The sequence below is a fragment of the Hyperolius riggenbachi genome, chromosome 4, assembly GCF_040937935.1.
Source record: "Hyperolius riggenbachi isolate aHypRig1 chromosome 4, aHypRig1.pri, whole genome shotgun sequence".
NCBI lineage: Eukaryota > Metazoa > Chordata > Amphibia > Anura > Hyperoliidae > Hyperolius > Hyperolius riggenbachi.
In genome coordinates, this window is record NC_090649.1 from 91,785,371 (window position 1) to 91,799,905 (window position 14,535).

Sequence of the window (14,535 nt, forward strand, 5' to 3'; positions counted from 1 at the left end):
CATCCGTAAGAAAAAAAATAAGTGCCCCCAGGGGGCAGTTACCTCAGGAGGGGGAAGCATCTGAATCCTAACGAGGCTTTCTGTTCCAGTGCTGCCAGCCCCCCAATATCCACTGACAAGCTTGTCAGCGTTGCAGGGCTCCAGGATCATAACAATCTTGTTGAGCTCAGGCTCTGTAGCGGTTCTCCTTTGGGCTCAGGCGTAAATGGGTACCGCGCGCCTACGCAGTACAGAGGTGGGCTCGGCTATTTCCACCTGAGCCTGAAGGAAATCTGCTACAGCGCCTGAGCGAGGCTTACAGAGGATTGTTATTATTCTGGAGCCCACATTGGAGGGACAGACAAGCCTCATTAGGATCCAGAGGGGTTCCCCAGAACAAGCATGCAGCCATTGAGGAGCTGGGAGAAAAACAAAGATAAAATATCTCTGACCCAGAACAATCAGTAACTGCTGTCAGCAGAGGTTTAGGGCCATGCGGCCATTACACCTGTGTATTCTGCCTTGTGGGCCACACCCCAGCCCAGATATTTGCAGGCAGGCCAGCCGTTATAGTCTGTATTGAGCTGAAGTCACAGGACTGGAGAACATGCCGGGTCTGCACACAACAATCCTTCCTCGCCTAAAGCTCAGCGCTCCCATTGCAGGCTGCTTGACCTGGCTTTTAAAGACTGGGACTGGTCCCTGGATGACGTAGAGGATGATGGGGACGATGTGTTTGATTTCTGAAGCAGTAAACTGGGTAACTGGCCTTGCAGATTGGACTGTATCTTTGGTTTAGTTTGTGCTTTCATGCCTGCGTTTGGAGTGTGCATCCCGTTTTCTGAGTGTTCTCTGCCTGTACCATACCTGAAGTGGAAGGGGCTACAGCTAGATTTTCGTTTCCTGTATATACTCGAGTATAAGTCTAGAAATTTAGGACTGATTCACTTCATAAATGTATAGGGGTTGACTTGTACACGAGTCATGGGCAGCACTCTGCACAATGAGTAATGTGTGTACTAATAGTGACATTCCCAGTTGCAGCAATTTAGCCAGTGGTAAGTTATACTTTGAGGAAAGGAAATGCCAAGAAAGCACAGGTCAGAAAGTCCTGGCTACAACAATTAACAAGGAAAGGGGCGGGGGGGGGGAAATACTGGGCTGCATAAAAGGGAGTGGATAATTGCAGCACTTGGGGGGGCCTGGAGGAGGTATTGGCTGCACTTAAGGGACAGGAGGGGTTAATGGCTGCAATACTGTATGCAGTACAGTCATTAACCCCTCCAGAGCCCCAAGTGCAGCCATTAACTTTGCTTGGTAGACTTCTACTTAAGTCAATTAAAAAATTCTAGCTTAAAGGGATACGGTAGGGGGGTCGGGGGAAAATGAGCTGAACTTACCCGGGGCTTCTAATGGTCCCCCGCAGACACCCTGTGCCCGTGCAGCCACTCACCGATGCTCCGGCCCCGCCTCCGGTTCACTTCTGGAATTTCTGACTTTAAAGTCAGAAAACCACTGCGCTTGCGTTGCCGTGTCCTCGATCCCGCTGATGTCATCAAGAGCGCACAGCGCAGGCCCAGTATGGTCTGTGTCTGCGCAGTACACTCCTGGTGACATCAGCGGGAGCGAGGACACGGCAACGCAGGCGCAGTGGTTTTCTGACTTTAAAGTCAGAAATTCCAGAAGTGAACCGGAGGCGGGGCCGGAGCTTTGGGGAGTGGCTGCGCCAACACAGGATGTCTGCGGGGGACCATTAGAAGCCCGGGGTAAGTTCAGGTCATTTTTTGCCGACCCCCCCTACAGTATCCCTTTAAGAGAGTTAAATATTGGAGTCGACTTATACACGAGGTCGACTTGTATTCGAGTATATACGGTACATGCATTTTAGTGGTGTTCTCAGGGATAGCAACTAGTTGCAGCAGCTAGTTTGTCTCGGTAGTAACTAGTTGCTGTTACCCAGTCACCCTTTGTAATGAGCCTAAACTCCAATTACCATTGGGGCTGTGATCACATGATTATGCCTACAGGAAGCAGGTGTCTCAGATGCATTCTGGGCAAGAACTTCACTATCTGTTAATACTGCTTTTATTTTTCTCTAACATCTAATTTGAGTTCACAGCTTTCTGTAGGCATAGTCATGTGACTTCAGCTCAGGGAAAATAAAAGGAAGACTTTTTAGCTTTAAAGCAAGGATTTCTTTTTGCAATGCATTGTATTTTATGTTACAGGGACTGCAGTGTATACATTTTAGGCACAGCATAACTGGCCACTGTAGTTGCACTTTAAAGAGATTAGACAGTTGTCAGTGATACATCATCTCCTTAGTTTATATTCCTCAGTTATGCAGAAAAATTTATTCAACTGTAACCCAGATTCTGCAGGTTCCTACACAGTGACAGCAAAGAACTTCTGATATTTCAGCCATTAGAGGGACCTCCCCTGTTAAAGGGACTCCGAGCAGTGCAGAAACTATGGAAAGATGCATATCATTTTAAAGCTCTCTTTCTCCTCTTTCCAATGATATATAAACCGCCGCCATACGCATTTTAGTTTTCGCTATTTTCGTGATTGAAATTGCCGCTGCCGCGATTTCAATCGCGAAAATAGAGAAAACTAAAAGGCGTAGGGCGACGATTTAGGGGTAGTCAGAAAGAGGAGAAAGAGAGCTTTAAAATGATATCCATCTTTCCATAGTTACATTGTATTACACAGGGCGACTTTTTCTCAAAGTCAGCAGCTCCATTCAGCAGAAAAAGTCGCCCTGTGTAATACAATGTAACTATGGAAAGATGAATATCATTTTAAAGCTCTCTTTCTGACGACAACGAAATTGTCGCCCTACGCCTTTTAGTTTTCTCTATTTCACGATCGAAATCGCGGCCGTGGCAATTTCAATAGCGAAAACTAAAAGGCGTAGGGTGGCGGTTTATATATCATTGGAAAGAGGAGAAAGAGAGCTTTAAAATGATATGCATCTTCCCATAGTGTCTGCACTGCTCGGAGTCCCTTTAATGGAGGGACTGTTTATCTGTCCTAAATAAAGAACTACAGTACCTCCATTATCTGAAGAGAGCGTCCTCTGGTGGCTGAAGATCAGTAGCTGTTTCTAGCAATCAATTCTGACAGTGAGTAAAGGCTCTTTGTGCTTTTATTTACCTTGAACATATGTTTTTGTGTATTAACCACCTTCAAGGATAGTGCTGTTCAGATTGACTATAGTTAAATGTGCAACTTAACTTGCTGACTCTCCTGTGATAGCTCCTCCCCCCACCCTTCTGATGACTCATGCTGTCTAGGTATTTGAGCTTGGCAGAGAAGACAGCATGAGTCATCGCTTGTCTTGATTCTGATTAAGATGCATTAAAATGTAGTCAAGAAACACAATCTAATGTCTTATTAAATGCTTGAGTTTTAGGATACAATAGTGGTTTCATGAGACTGGATCCACTACTAGGAGCCTTACATGCAGTTTGCCAAAGTAACATTTTATACCTGCAGTTTGCATGTGATGTGTTGTGAATTTTACAGTTTTCTGTGTTTAGCTATGTTTTTCTTGCGCTTTCCATTGAAAGCAATGCCCATCATAACTTCCATGGTTTCAGGTGAGAAAATACACACATCTAGGAATTTCAATTTAGCAATGTAAATGATTCATTTAAAGGGGAACTGAAGATAGAGGTATACAGAGGCTGCCATATTTATTTCCTTTTAAGCAATACCAGTTGCCTGGCAGCCCTGCTGATCCTCTGCCTCTAATACTATTAGCCATAGCCCCTGAACAAGCATGCAGCAGATCAGGTGTTTCAGACTTTAAAGTCAGATCTGACAAGACTAGCTGCATGCTTATTTCTGGTGTTATTCAGATACTACTGCAGAGAAATAGACCAGCAGGGCTGCCAGGCAACTGGTATTGATTAAAAGGAAATACATATGGCAGCCTCCGTATACCTCTTACTTCAGTTCCCCTTAAAGGACAACTGAAAAGAGAGGGGTAAAGAGGCTGCTCTATTTATTTCCTTTTAAGTCATACCAGTTGCCTGGCTGTCCTGCTGATCCTCTGCCTCTACTTTTAGCCATAGACCCTGAACAAGCATGCAGCAGATCAGGTATTTCCGACATTGTCAAATCTGACAAGATTAGCTGGATGCTTGTTTCTGGTGTGATTCAGACACTACTGCAGCCAGGCAACTGGTATTGCTTAATAGGAAATAAATATGGCAGCCTTCATATACCTCTCACTTCAGTTGTCCTTTAGAGAACGTTTACATTGTCCTTTAAGTTTGTTATAGAAATATGATAGTTAGATGTACAGTTGTACTGCAAAGATACTCCAGTGCAGCCAATCTTTTTCGCCCCCATGCAAGATCACATGCACAAAACAGAGCACACCTGCACAGACATTGGATGGTCACATGATCTAATCATTAGGAGACTTTAGGTGCATACAGACGTGAACATTTTCATGGCTCAAACCATTTTTCCTTGAAAGAAATCCTGTAATAAAAAAAAAAATACCCCTGGGAGGGATACTTACCTCGTGAGGGAGAAGCCTCTGGATCGTAACGAGGCTCCCCCGTCCTCCCGTGTCCCTCTGTTAAGTGCCCTGGTCCCCTGAAGTGCAGAGATGTAAATATTTACCTCTCCGCAATCCAGCACAGGCGTACTAGCGGCTTTTCGTTCAGGTAAGGCGGAAATGGTCGAACCTGATCGATCCGCTCTACTGCGCAGGTTCAAGTCCTTTTGCGCCTGCGCAGTAGAGCAGGTACGATCGGGCTCAGCTATTTCCGCCTAGGCCAGGGGTCTGCAACCTTTAAGACATAAAGAGCCACTTGGACCCGTTTCCGAAAAGAGAAAAAACTGGGAGCCGCAAAACCATTATAAAACAAATCGTTAGCAGATATGACCCCCATATGCACAAATCGTTAGCAGATATAACCCCCATTTGCACAATCCTTCAGCAGATATGACCCCCATATGCACAAATCGTTCGCAGATATGACCCCCATAGGCCCTAGCCCAAAGGAAGAGCTGCTTCTGCGCCTGCGCTTCATCCTGGCAAGGTAAATCGGGGGAGGATTGCGGGACACTTTGGGGGAGCCAGTGCTGGATTGCCTGCAGCTACAGGGATGGGGGAAGGCTCATTGGGACCCTGAGGCTTCCCCCTCAGGAGGTAAGTACCCCCTATGGGAGTATTTTTTTTTTATACAGAGTCTCTTCAAGTCCGAGTTCCCCAACCCTGTCCTCAAGGCCCACTAACAGTACATGTTTTGCAGGAAACCACACACTATCACAGGTGGAGTAATTAGTGTTGCAGCAGAGCTGATTAAAGGCCGGTTCACATTTGTTTAACCTCCCTGGCGGTAAGCCCGAGCTGAGGTCGGGCTATGCCGCCGGGAGGCACCGCTCAGGCCCCGCTGGGCCGATTTGCATAATTTTTTTTTGTTACACGCAGCTAGCACTTTGCTAGCTGCGTGTAACCTCCGATCGCCGCCGCTACCCGACGATCCGTCGCGCCGCAGCCACCCCCCCCAGACCCCGTGCGCTGCCTGGCCAATCAGTGCCAGGCAGCGCTGTGGGGTGGATCGAATTCCCCTTTGACGTCACGACGGCGGTGACGTCATCCCGCCCCATCGCCATGGCGACAGGGGAAGCCCTCTAAGAGATCCCGTTCTTTGAACGGGATCTCTTGATCTCCGATCGCTGGAGGCGATCGGAGGGGCTGGGGGGATGCCGCTGAGCAGCGGCTATCATGTAGCGAGACGTTGTCTCGCTACATGAAAAAAATTTTTTTTTTAAAAAAACGTATTTGCTGCCCCCTGGCGGATTTTAATAAACCGCCAGGGAGGTTAAAAAAAAATGTATCCGTGGCTCCGTTTTAGGGCCCGGAGCCACGGATGCCAATGTTAAAAATGGCTGCCGTCTTCACTCGCTTTCAAAACGGATCCGGGGGATCCGTTTTGAAAAACTGAACGGACGGTTCGGATTTGTCTGGACTTCACGGACTCCAGATGGGACTTCACGGAGCCTGGATACACGGAGGGGTAGTGGCAGGCAATGCAAAAACAGATCTCCCTCTACACAGACACGGAGGGAGATCTGGATTGCCTACTGCCTGCTCCCCCCCTCAAGTCATAGGTGCCTCCTGATAGGCTGGAGGGGGGAGCTGCCAGGAAGGGGGCCACCGGTCACAGCAGCGGAGAGGGAGCTAATTTCCTTTAAAATGTATCGAGCGACAAGAGGGAAACTTACTCACTTCCGTGCATTCCACCGCTCGCCACGTCACTTCCTGCAATGCCGCCCTCTGTACTTAATTGGACGGCATAGCAGGAAGTGACGCGGCGAGCAGTGGAAGTGAGTGAGTTCCCCGCTAGCTGATAGATACATTTTAAAAGAAACTAGCTGGAGGGGGAGCGCAGAAGGGGGGCACCCATGGGAGGGGGGTCGATTTCCCTCCCCGCTGCTGTGTCAGCAGGCCCCCTTCCTGCCTGCTACCCCTCCAGCATGGCAGCCCTCCCACCCACGGAACGAACAGACAGACTGGAGACGTGCTGTAAAAATGCAGCCCGGATCTGTTTTCTTCTCCCTTCCGTTCTGGTTTTTGGAAACCGAAGCCCGGATAGCAGATTGCGTTTTGCAATCACATGTGTGGATCGAGCCTAACTACCTCTGTGGTTTTATACAAAATATGCAGTGTTTGTGGGCCTTGGGGACAGGGTTGGGGAATACTGCTTTAAGTGATCCGTTTGTTATCTTGCAGACCCCCCCTATCTTCTGTACCCATGAACTGCAAGCAATTGGCCTTAGTAAAATCTCTGTCAAATGCTTTGTCTCCGCACTCTACAGGATGGCATATCCAGTCTGGCCAAACATGCATGTATTGTTACTGCGTGCCAGTAGACTGTCAGCTGAAATGATTGTGTGTCATAGTTTCAGCCAGTAAGAGGCTCTAATATTCAGAAATTAAAATCTGTTGACAAACAATGATCACTATTAACCCAATTACAGCATTGGCATATATTCATACTAAGGTATTGTACAAATGGAACTTTATACGACAGTTCAGCCTTTGACAGCATGTGTGTGATATTTTGCTGTGGTGTTTTGTGCTACATTGTTCTCTGTGTGTGTTGTTTACTTTTTTTTTTTTTAAAGGGGGGAGAGGAGGTGTAATCCCGAATTTAGGAAGTTGCAAGGTACATTACTACTTTGACTTTCTTCTGATTTTAGGGGTGAATCCTATACTTTAAAGAAAACCTGTAACGACAAAAAGTTCCCCTGGGGGCACTCGCCTCGGTAGGGGGGTGCCTCCGGATCCCATCGAGGCTTTCTCCGTCCTCCTGTGTCCAACGGCGGTCTCGCTCTGGCCCTCCGAACAGCGGGGATGTAAATATTTACCTTCCCGGCCCCAGCGTAGGCGCAGTATCGACTCTCCGCCATATGGCCGCATAGGGGTGCTATTTTGGCTGGGAACGCGTAGTATCAGCCGCGTTCCCCAGCCTGACGGGTCCTGACGGCGAAACCTGAAGTGGCCGCCAGCGGGACCCGGAGCATCAGAGTGACTCGTCGTGGGCATCGATCAGCTGCAGGGGGCTGAGGTAAGCCCCAGGTGAGTAAAACTCAATTTATTTTTTACACTTAAGGTTCACTTTAAGGGCCCCATGGCCCTAATGGAACAACCCCCCCCCCCCCCCCAAAAAAAAAAAAAAATAACAGTTGCATAAAGAAACAGTAGATATGTACCAAACCTCACGGCTGAAACGCTCACGTTCAGAAGGCTGGCCAATTTCCCGGGGGGAGTAGATGACGACGGAGAGGGAGCCCATGCACCTCACGGGGCTTGAGGAAGCCCCAGGTAAGTATAAGTTTAGCGATTATCTTCATCTCTGGTTCCCTTTAAGTCAGGCATGCGTGCAAGGCGTTAGGCAAAGCATGCCTGTATTAGTAGTAGGTAGCCAGGGAACAGCATTCAGGTCTTTCTGTGTATATTCTAACACTTCTTCATCTGTTTTCTCTCTGCAGCTAACTGCCTTCTGTGAATGCAGTATCCATTTCAAGACAATGCGTTCTTCCAACAGTGAGAGAAAAACCATAAGACTGAACTCAAAACACAATGTCCTACAATGTCAAAAAGTAAAAAAAAATATATATATATATATTTTTCCTAAAAGACTGTGCTGTATGTAACAGAGGTTTACAAAATTGTTGCTGCAATATATAAAGAGAGAGAGAAAAAAGTAAATAATGTATTTGCCTGTTGAGTGGCTTTGCTCAGGGTGGTCAGAGGTAACTGGGAAATAAACACACAACCATACCTTGGAGTAATTACCCTTGGCACGGCATCGGAGCTCTCGAGTAACGCCCTCTGATTTGTCGATTTGAAAAAACGTGATGCCTATTGGATGTGACTTTGCTGAACCAACTTCATCTCTTGAGGGCGGTCGTCAGCGGGATGCCGGAACCTAAACGTTTCCTCCGAACTTCACACTACAATACGGACTACAAGCAAGGCAGCACTGGCCCTTCCCACAGCTGCTCTGCATAGCTCAGATGCAGCCAATCAGTGAGCTCCTTATTGAAAGACCTTTTACACAGTGTACATATTTATATTGTACTGTACCGCACGGCTTTGTGAGAACGCCACTGTTTTATTCTTTTTTGTACTCCTCAACCAATACCTGCAGCCACAACTATGCACATGTACAGAGCCATAGCCTTTTACCTTCTACCCTCTTTCCCGAATTTCCAGGGATTTTGATGAAAAATACGCCGCGTGCCGAGCGTGTTCAGTCTCTGAGACCTTTGTAACTGAGATTTATATCTTCTAAATTAAAGAGGGAAAAAAACTAAATCTGGATGCCTTAATTTAAAGATGTACAATTTGTTTTGACCATTCCATGACTAAACTCTGGCCCATTGGCTACAAATTTAGTTTAGGTCAGTGATGGCTAACCTTGGCACTCCAGCTATGACAAAACTACAAATCCCATCATGCCTCTGCCTCCCTGAGTTATGCTTAGAGCTGTTAAGAGTATTGCTATGCCTCATGGGACTTGTAGTTCCACCACAGCTGGAGTGCCAAGGTTAGCCATCACTGGTTTAGGTTATGCTGGGGATGCTGTAGGTTTGTGTCTTTTGAATAGCGCACTACTTTTTTTTCTGTTTGTGTGTTTTACCGCTCACAAAATATATCATTGCCAGCCTCTTTCTGAATGTAATTTTTTTTGGGAGCTAATATACTGTGCCCTTCCACTTTTGAATGACACATATTCCAATTCTCAGTATTAGTCACTGAAAATAAAATACTGCTTTTTTTTTTTTTTATACACCTAAGCCCCACTGCCTATATAGCATGATGGCGGCCATTTTGTGAGTTGTGATGTTTACAAGAGTGCCACCTGTATGGGAGGGTTGTACAAGTTCAGGCCGCAGCTGATGCATATATGTTAGGATTGAGCTTTGAAGTCTTCCTATTGCCCATAAAATCGGCAGCAGAATTTGTATTGCCATAGGCTACAGCTACTGAATGTCCTTAAAGGACACACTAGGTGACATGATGAGGTAGACATGTGTATGCACAGTGCCAAGCACACACATAACTATGCTGTGTTCCTTTTTTTTTCTTTCTCTGCCTAAAAGAGTTAAATATCAGTTATGTAAGTGGCAGTTTCTGTCTAGGTTGGATTATAGAATAAAGCATTAACTCCTGGCAGAAAATAGGATGAAGCATTAACTCCTGGCAGAAAATGGCTTCTGAGAGCAGGAAAGCGATAAAAAAGGGTCAGTAGGTCATAGATGTTAGCTCTGGCATACTTGTCATTGAGCAATGAAACTGTAAAACTTAAAAAGTAGACTTAAACATAAAATAAAACTAGAATATCTGAAAAAAAGGCATTTTTCAGAGAAAGAGAATAAGTACAATTGTTTATCTCATCAGGTTATTTTCACCTCCTGTTTCCTTTAAGAGGTTTATAGGTATCAGAAACACATGTGAAGGGAGAGCACTTCTGGGGCTGATTTTCTTCTGACATGGCAGAAGTGGAGCCGCTACGGAGATCAGCCAGTCAGAATGCTTGATCATTTTCCAGATGAATCCTAATTGGTTACTCTGGGCAACTGCTCCGGGTTTGTTTCAGTTTACAGTACCTCTGTTATGTTAAATGTACCTCTTTGTATTGCCCACAGCAGCCGTTTCTAGTACCATGCAGTAGAAGGTTATGGTTTGTAAAGGGACAGGAAATCTGCTTTCAGAAGGATTGTTACTGTTGCCACAGCAAATTACCATCTCCTAGGTGGAATGAACTTCTGTCCCTTCTTCCTGTGGGCAGGAACAACCATTCACACATTTCTTTCTCCACAGGATTGAAGTAGTGATTGATGCTGTCCTACAGTGTAGTCACCATATATATTGTGGCTAAAAAGAAACTCCATGTAGGATAAAAAAAAGCTGTGCAAATCTTTGTTTTGAAGCCTTCATTTTCCAAAAGCTGTGGTCATGTGATCATGCCTACAGGAAGTTGCCCATGCAAGTGCATGCTGGTAGAGAAAGTCAGCATTAATGGATAGTAAAATACCAGCATGCATCTGAGTCAGTAGCTTCTTGTAGGCACTGTAAAAGAGATCAGTAGGTAAAGTGAAAGTAAGGCCTTCTTGCTTCGAAACAAAAATTACTTAAATTCTGTATATATTTTGCATATTTTCTGCAAAAGGGAAAGCATTTGTTGTAGCCAACAGGTGAGTTCAGGGAGCATTCTACCACCTGGCCCAAGGGATGGAGACCCAGAATTTTACCTTACAAGTGAGGGCCTGAAGTATATCTTATACGGGCCTGCCAAATTTCCATGGATCCTGATGGCAGTCCTGATTTTAGACCGTGATGACTGTAATTCCACTTTAACCATTTTGCACTACTGATGACTCTGTGTGAGAAAGGGGTGGAGCTTTATGGGGGAGGGATGGTGCTGCGAACCCATAAGTCTCAAGACCATTAAAGGTGACCTGTGCTCTGCGCTGAGAATTATGCAAGATAGCACTACTGACTTCCCTCTGATCAAGCTTCTTGCCTCACTGTACAAGCTGAGTTACTGGCTTCTTTAGAACAAACTTAATAATATGGTACCCCAGCGTTGGCTTAGAACGAGCATAACAAAATTGTGTCTTAGCTCTCTCCCATCAGGTATTCAAAAAATAACGGCCTAAATGAATTAAAAGAGATGTTTTACTTGCACATGACTGCCAACATGAAAAAAGGAGCATCACCTCATCAAGGCCTTCAATGTAACCGTTTGTGATGGTCATGTCTAGGAGAACTCATGGAGAAGCATGTGATTTGTTTGATCATCTCCTGGTCTAGCACATGATCATGCCTAGGGAATCAGAGACTTGCATATCTATCACCTGACCAAACTGATCACCTCCTTTCTCCATGAGTTCTCCTAGACCTGACCATCACTAGTCACTGCACCTCTATTCTAAAATAACAGCAGATGGGCATTAAGAGATGACTACTTAGAGATGGGCCATCTGCTATTCCTAATGCTTGCTGCAGTAACTGGGGTTACTGGTACCTGGCTGTACACTCCAGGCAATGAGAGGGTGTGGTGCAGCCTTCTGGTAGTCTGCTCCCAATGTTTAGACAGTAGTTACCAAGCTGTCCACCACAAGGTGCTACATCTTCCCATGTTTGCAGACATGAGATTAATAGCTTTGTTTTTGCTAATCTGGTGGACTTTATGGGGGTTTGATCTGGAATTCCATTGTCCAATCATTGTTCTCCACCCTTATTACTTGTAATTTAGGTCTGAGTAATCACTGTTTGCTTTAAGCTTTGTGAATTGGTAGTCCAAGTTGGAAAACACATTGTTTTCATATATAAGTAGTTTTTCCCTTTCAGAATAATGTTGCAGTGGGCAATAAAGACACTCCTTCCTGATGGCACCTTCATAAATGTGGTCTTCTGTGAGGATCATGGTCCTCAAGGACTCGTGCAGCCCTATTGTAAATTAATTTGGAAGCATCTAGACTCCTCCCTCTCAGACATTGCTCGGGCCACAAAATGGGTGCCATGGCCTTGCCTCATTGTGTAGGTGAAGGGTACACGTGAAGTGCTACAACTTGTTATGGCCTTGTTTAGTGCTCTTTTCTAGATATGTTTTTATTTCTAAAGAGAATCCTTGATTTTTATATGTGTTCTTGACACTTGCACATAAACCATGGGCCTGTCACAAGCTTCAGTCATACTGTAGATGTATTTTAATATTTCGGGAAGTGTTCCCTAGCACCTAGCTGTAAGGTAAAGAATACATTTCGTACAGAGCATTGAAGAATGTTTAGCTGCGAAAGAAATAAATGAGGCCCTCGGAGGCGCTTATTTGAAATATTTTTACATGGTCTTATAAAAAAAAAGAATATATATATATATAAATATAATTTATGTGGGCTCATCCATGCTGTACACCTAAATATCCCTCAAAGTGCATGTTTTATACAGAAAGCAGTATGACAAAATGTTAACCATATTGACAATAAAATATAACATGTAGCCCTCAGTGCCTTGTGTTTTTCTCTCGATGCCTGGATTTGCTAGAGTACCGCCTGATTGAACATGTGGGGAATGAGAGAGAGTGTGATGAAAGTATGTGTTTGACCAACACTTGACAAAGATGCTTTTCTGTACTAATATGTTGCTTTTGAGGAATACGTGAAGGAAAATATGGAATGCATGGGCAGGGCTGTGGAGTCTGAGTCAAAGCAATTTTTGGGGACCTGGATGTCGCGGTCTCTTAAACTGAGGAGTCGGATGAATTTTTGTAACCACTCCATAGCCTTGCAAGGGCTGAGGGAGGAGTCAGAGCAATTTTGGGTACCTGGAGTCAGTGGTTTCATAAATTAGTCGGAGTTGGAAGATTTTTGTACCTTTTGGGTACCTGGAGTCTGGGTCGGTGGTTTCATAAACTGAGGAGTTGGAAGATTTTTGTACCAACACAACAGCGCTGTTTAGGAAGCTTTTCTACATGCTCCACCTAGCTGCACAGACAATGCCGTGGTAACACTTGGTGGTCCTACCGGCAGTGCACCCCAAATCCTGCCCACGCTACCTTATAATCTCCCAGGTTACACAACGCAGTAGGAAGTGATTTCCACAGCACCTCGTTAACCATTCCTCATTTAGACATGTTCTGCTAAATCTTTGTATTAACATGTTCCATCATTTGGCGTCCAAAGAAAAAAAAATCCACATTGCTTACATAAGGTGAGATTCAAATTCTCTAAACAGAAACTCGATGCTGGGAAAACTGTGAGGAAAAAAAGAGGACGAGGCACAGGAGGCTCACTTTTTCTCTTAAGTTTTCTCCTAGGAGATACTTTTTCACCTTCTCTGTATATTCAGCACTCTGAAACTGAGCATTTTATTGACAAGGCCTGAAAATATCACCTGCATGAAAAAGTGAATTGAATAAGGGCAATTGAACACTTTTGCGAAGCCTGCACCTATTCATTGAGGAGACCTTGGGCAAGTCTGCACAGAAGTGTGGTCCACTTACTGCAACGGATCTGTGGCAATGACTCTTACAGTATTCATAAAATAGGAGCCGTTCACTGTCAGTTTACCAGTGAGCGGAAAACAGATAAAAAATGTCCGTCCTCCATTCAAGTGGGAAGATAGTCTAATATGTGAACACAGCCATAGAAAACTCAGGACTGGACATCTTTTACGTGTGGACCCAGGCTGTGCTTCCACTTGTTCTGAGAATGGACATTTTTTGTCCGTATTCCACTCATTGCTAAACTGACAGTGAATGGCTCCTCTTTTATATACGGGAGCCATTCACACTTGTCCGCTGCGGTAGGCAAAAGGATGGAAAATCCCAGGCAGGGGGGATGGGTTCCGGCATATAGCCTATAGTGCTAACGCTTCTGCCCCGAGCTCCAGCCAGACCACAGCGGAAAAAACACTGTCCGCTCCCGCTGGTCACAGGTGATATGGCGAAAGTTTGAACCGAGCCTTGGGGATGAAAGATAACAATACAATAACATTTCTATAGCGCTTTTCTCCCATAGGACTCAAAGCACTTAGGCTCTCTCAGATTCAGTAATTAGTAGGATGAAGTATTCACACAACAAAAGTTATATTTCTGCAAATGCCAAACAGAACTGGTGGATTTTCAGTCTGGATTTAAACATGTCCAGGGATGGAGCTATCCTGATCTGTTGAGGTAAGGAGTTCCACACTGTAGGGGCAGCATGACAGAAGGCTTTGGGACCAAAAGTTTCCACGTGGACTCTGGGTATGACTAGATTATTAGGACCTGTGGATCTGAGAATGCGGGGATTGCTACGCAGCTGCAACATTTTTTTCATGTTTCAAGGGCCCAGATTATTCAGTGATTTAAATGTCAGTAGGCCGATCTTGAATAGGACCCTCCATTCTATAGGTAGCCAGTGGAGGGAGTGCAGGACTGGCATTATGTGGCAGTGACGGGGTTGGTTGGTTAGCAGTCTGGCAGCAGTATTCTGTATCAGCTGTAGGCGGTAACAGAGGAGAAAGGCCAGACTGGA

The 14,535-nt window shown here is 45.2% G+C and overlaps 1 protein-coding gene across 1 annotated transcript in view; it reads left to right on the plus strand.

Annotated features, from left to right (window-relative positions):
• The window catches only part of ROCK2 (Rho associated coiled-coil containing protein kinase 2), a 258,440-nt gene extending 245,923 nt beyond the window's left edge, over positions 1-12,517 (plus strand). Inside the window, exons 32-33 of the mRNA XM_068233265.1 lie at positions 645-739; positions 7,999-12,517. Of these exons, the coding sequence (XP_068089366.1) occupies positions 645-726 (82 nt within the window). The 3' untranslated portion in view covers positions 727-739; positions 7,999-12,517. The remainder of the gene's footprint in view (positions 1-644; positions 740-7,998) is intronic.
• The last annotated feature ends 2,018 nt before the right edge of the window (positions 12,518-14,535 follow it).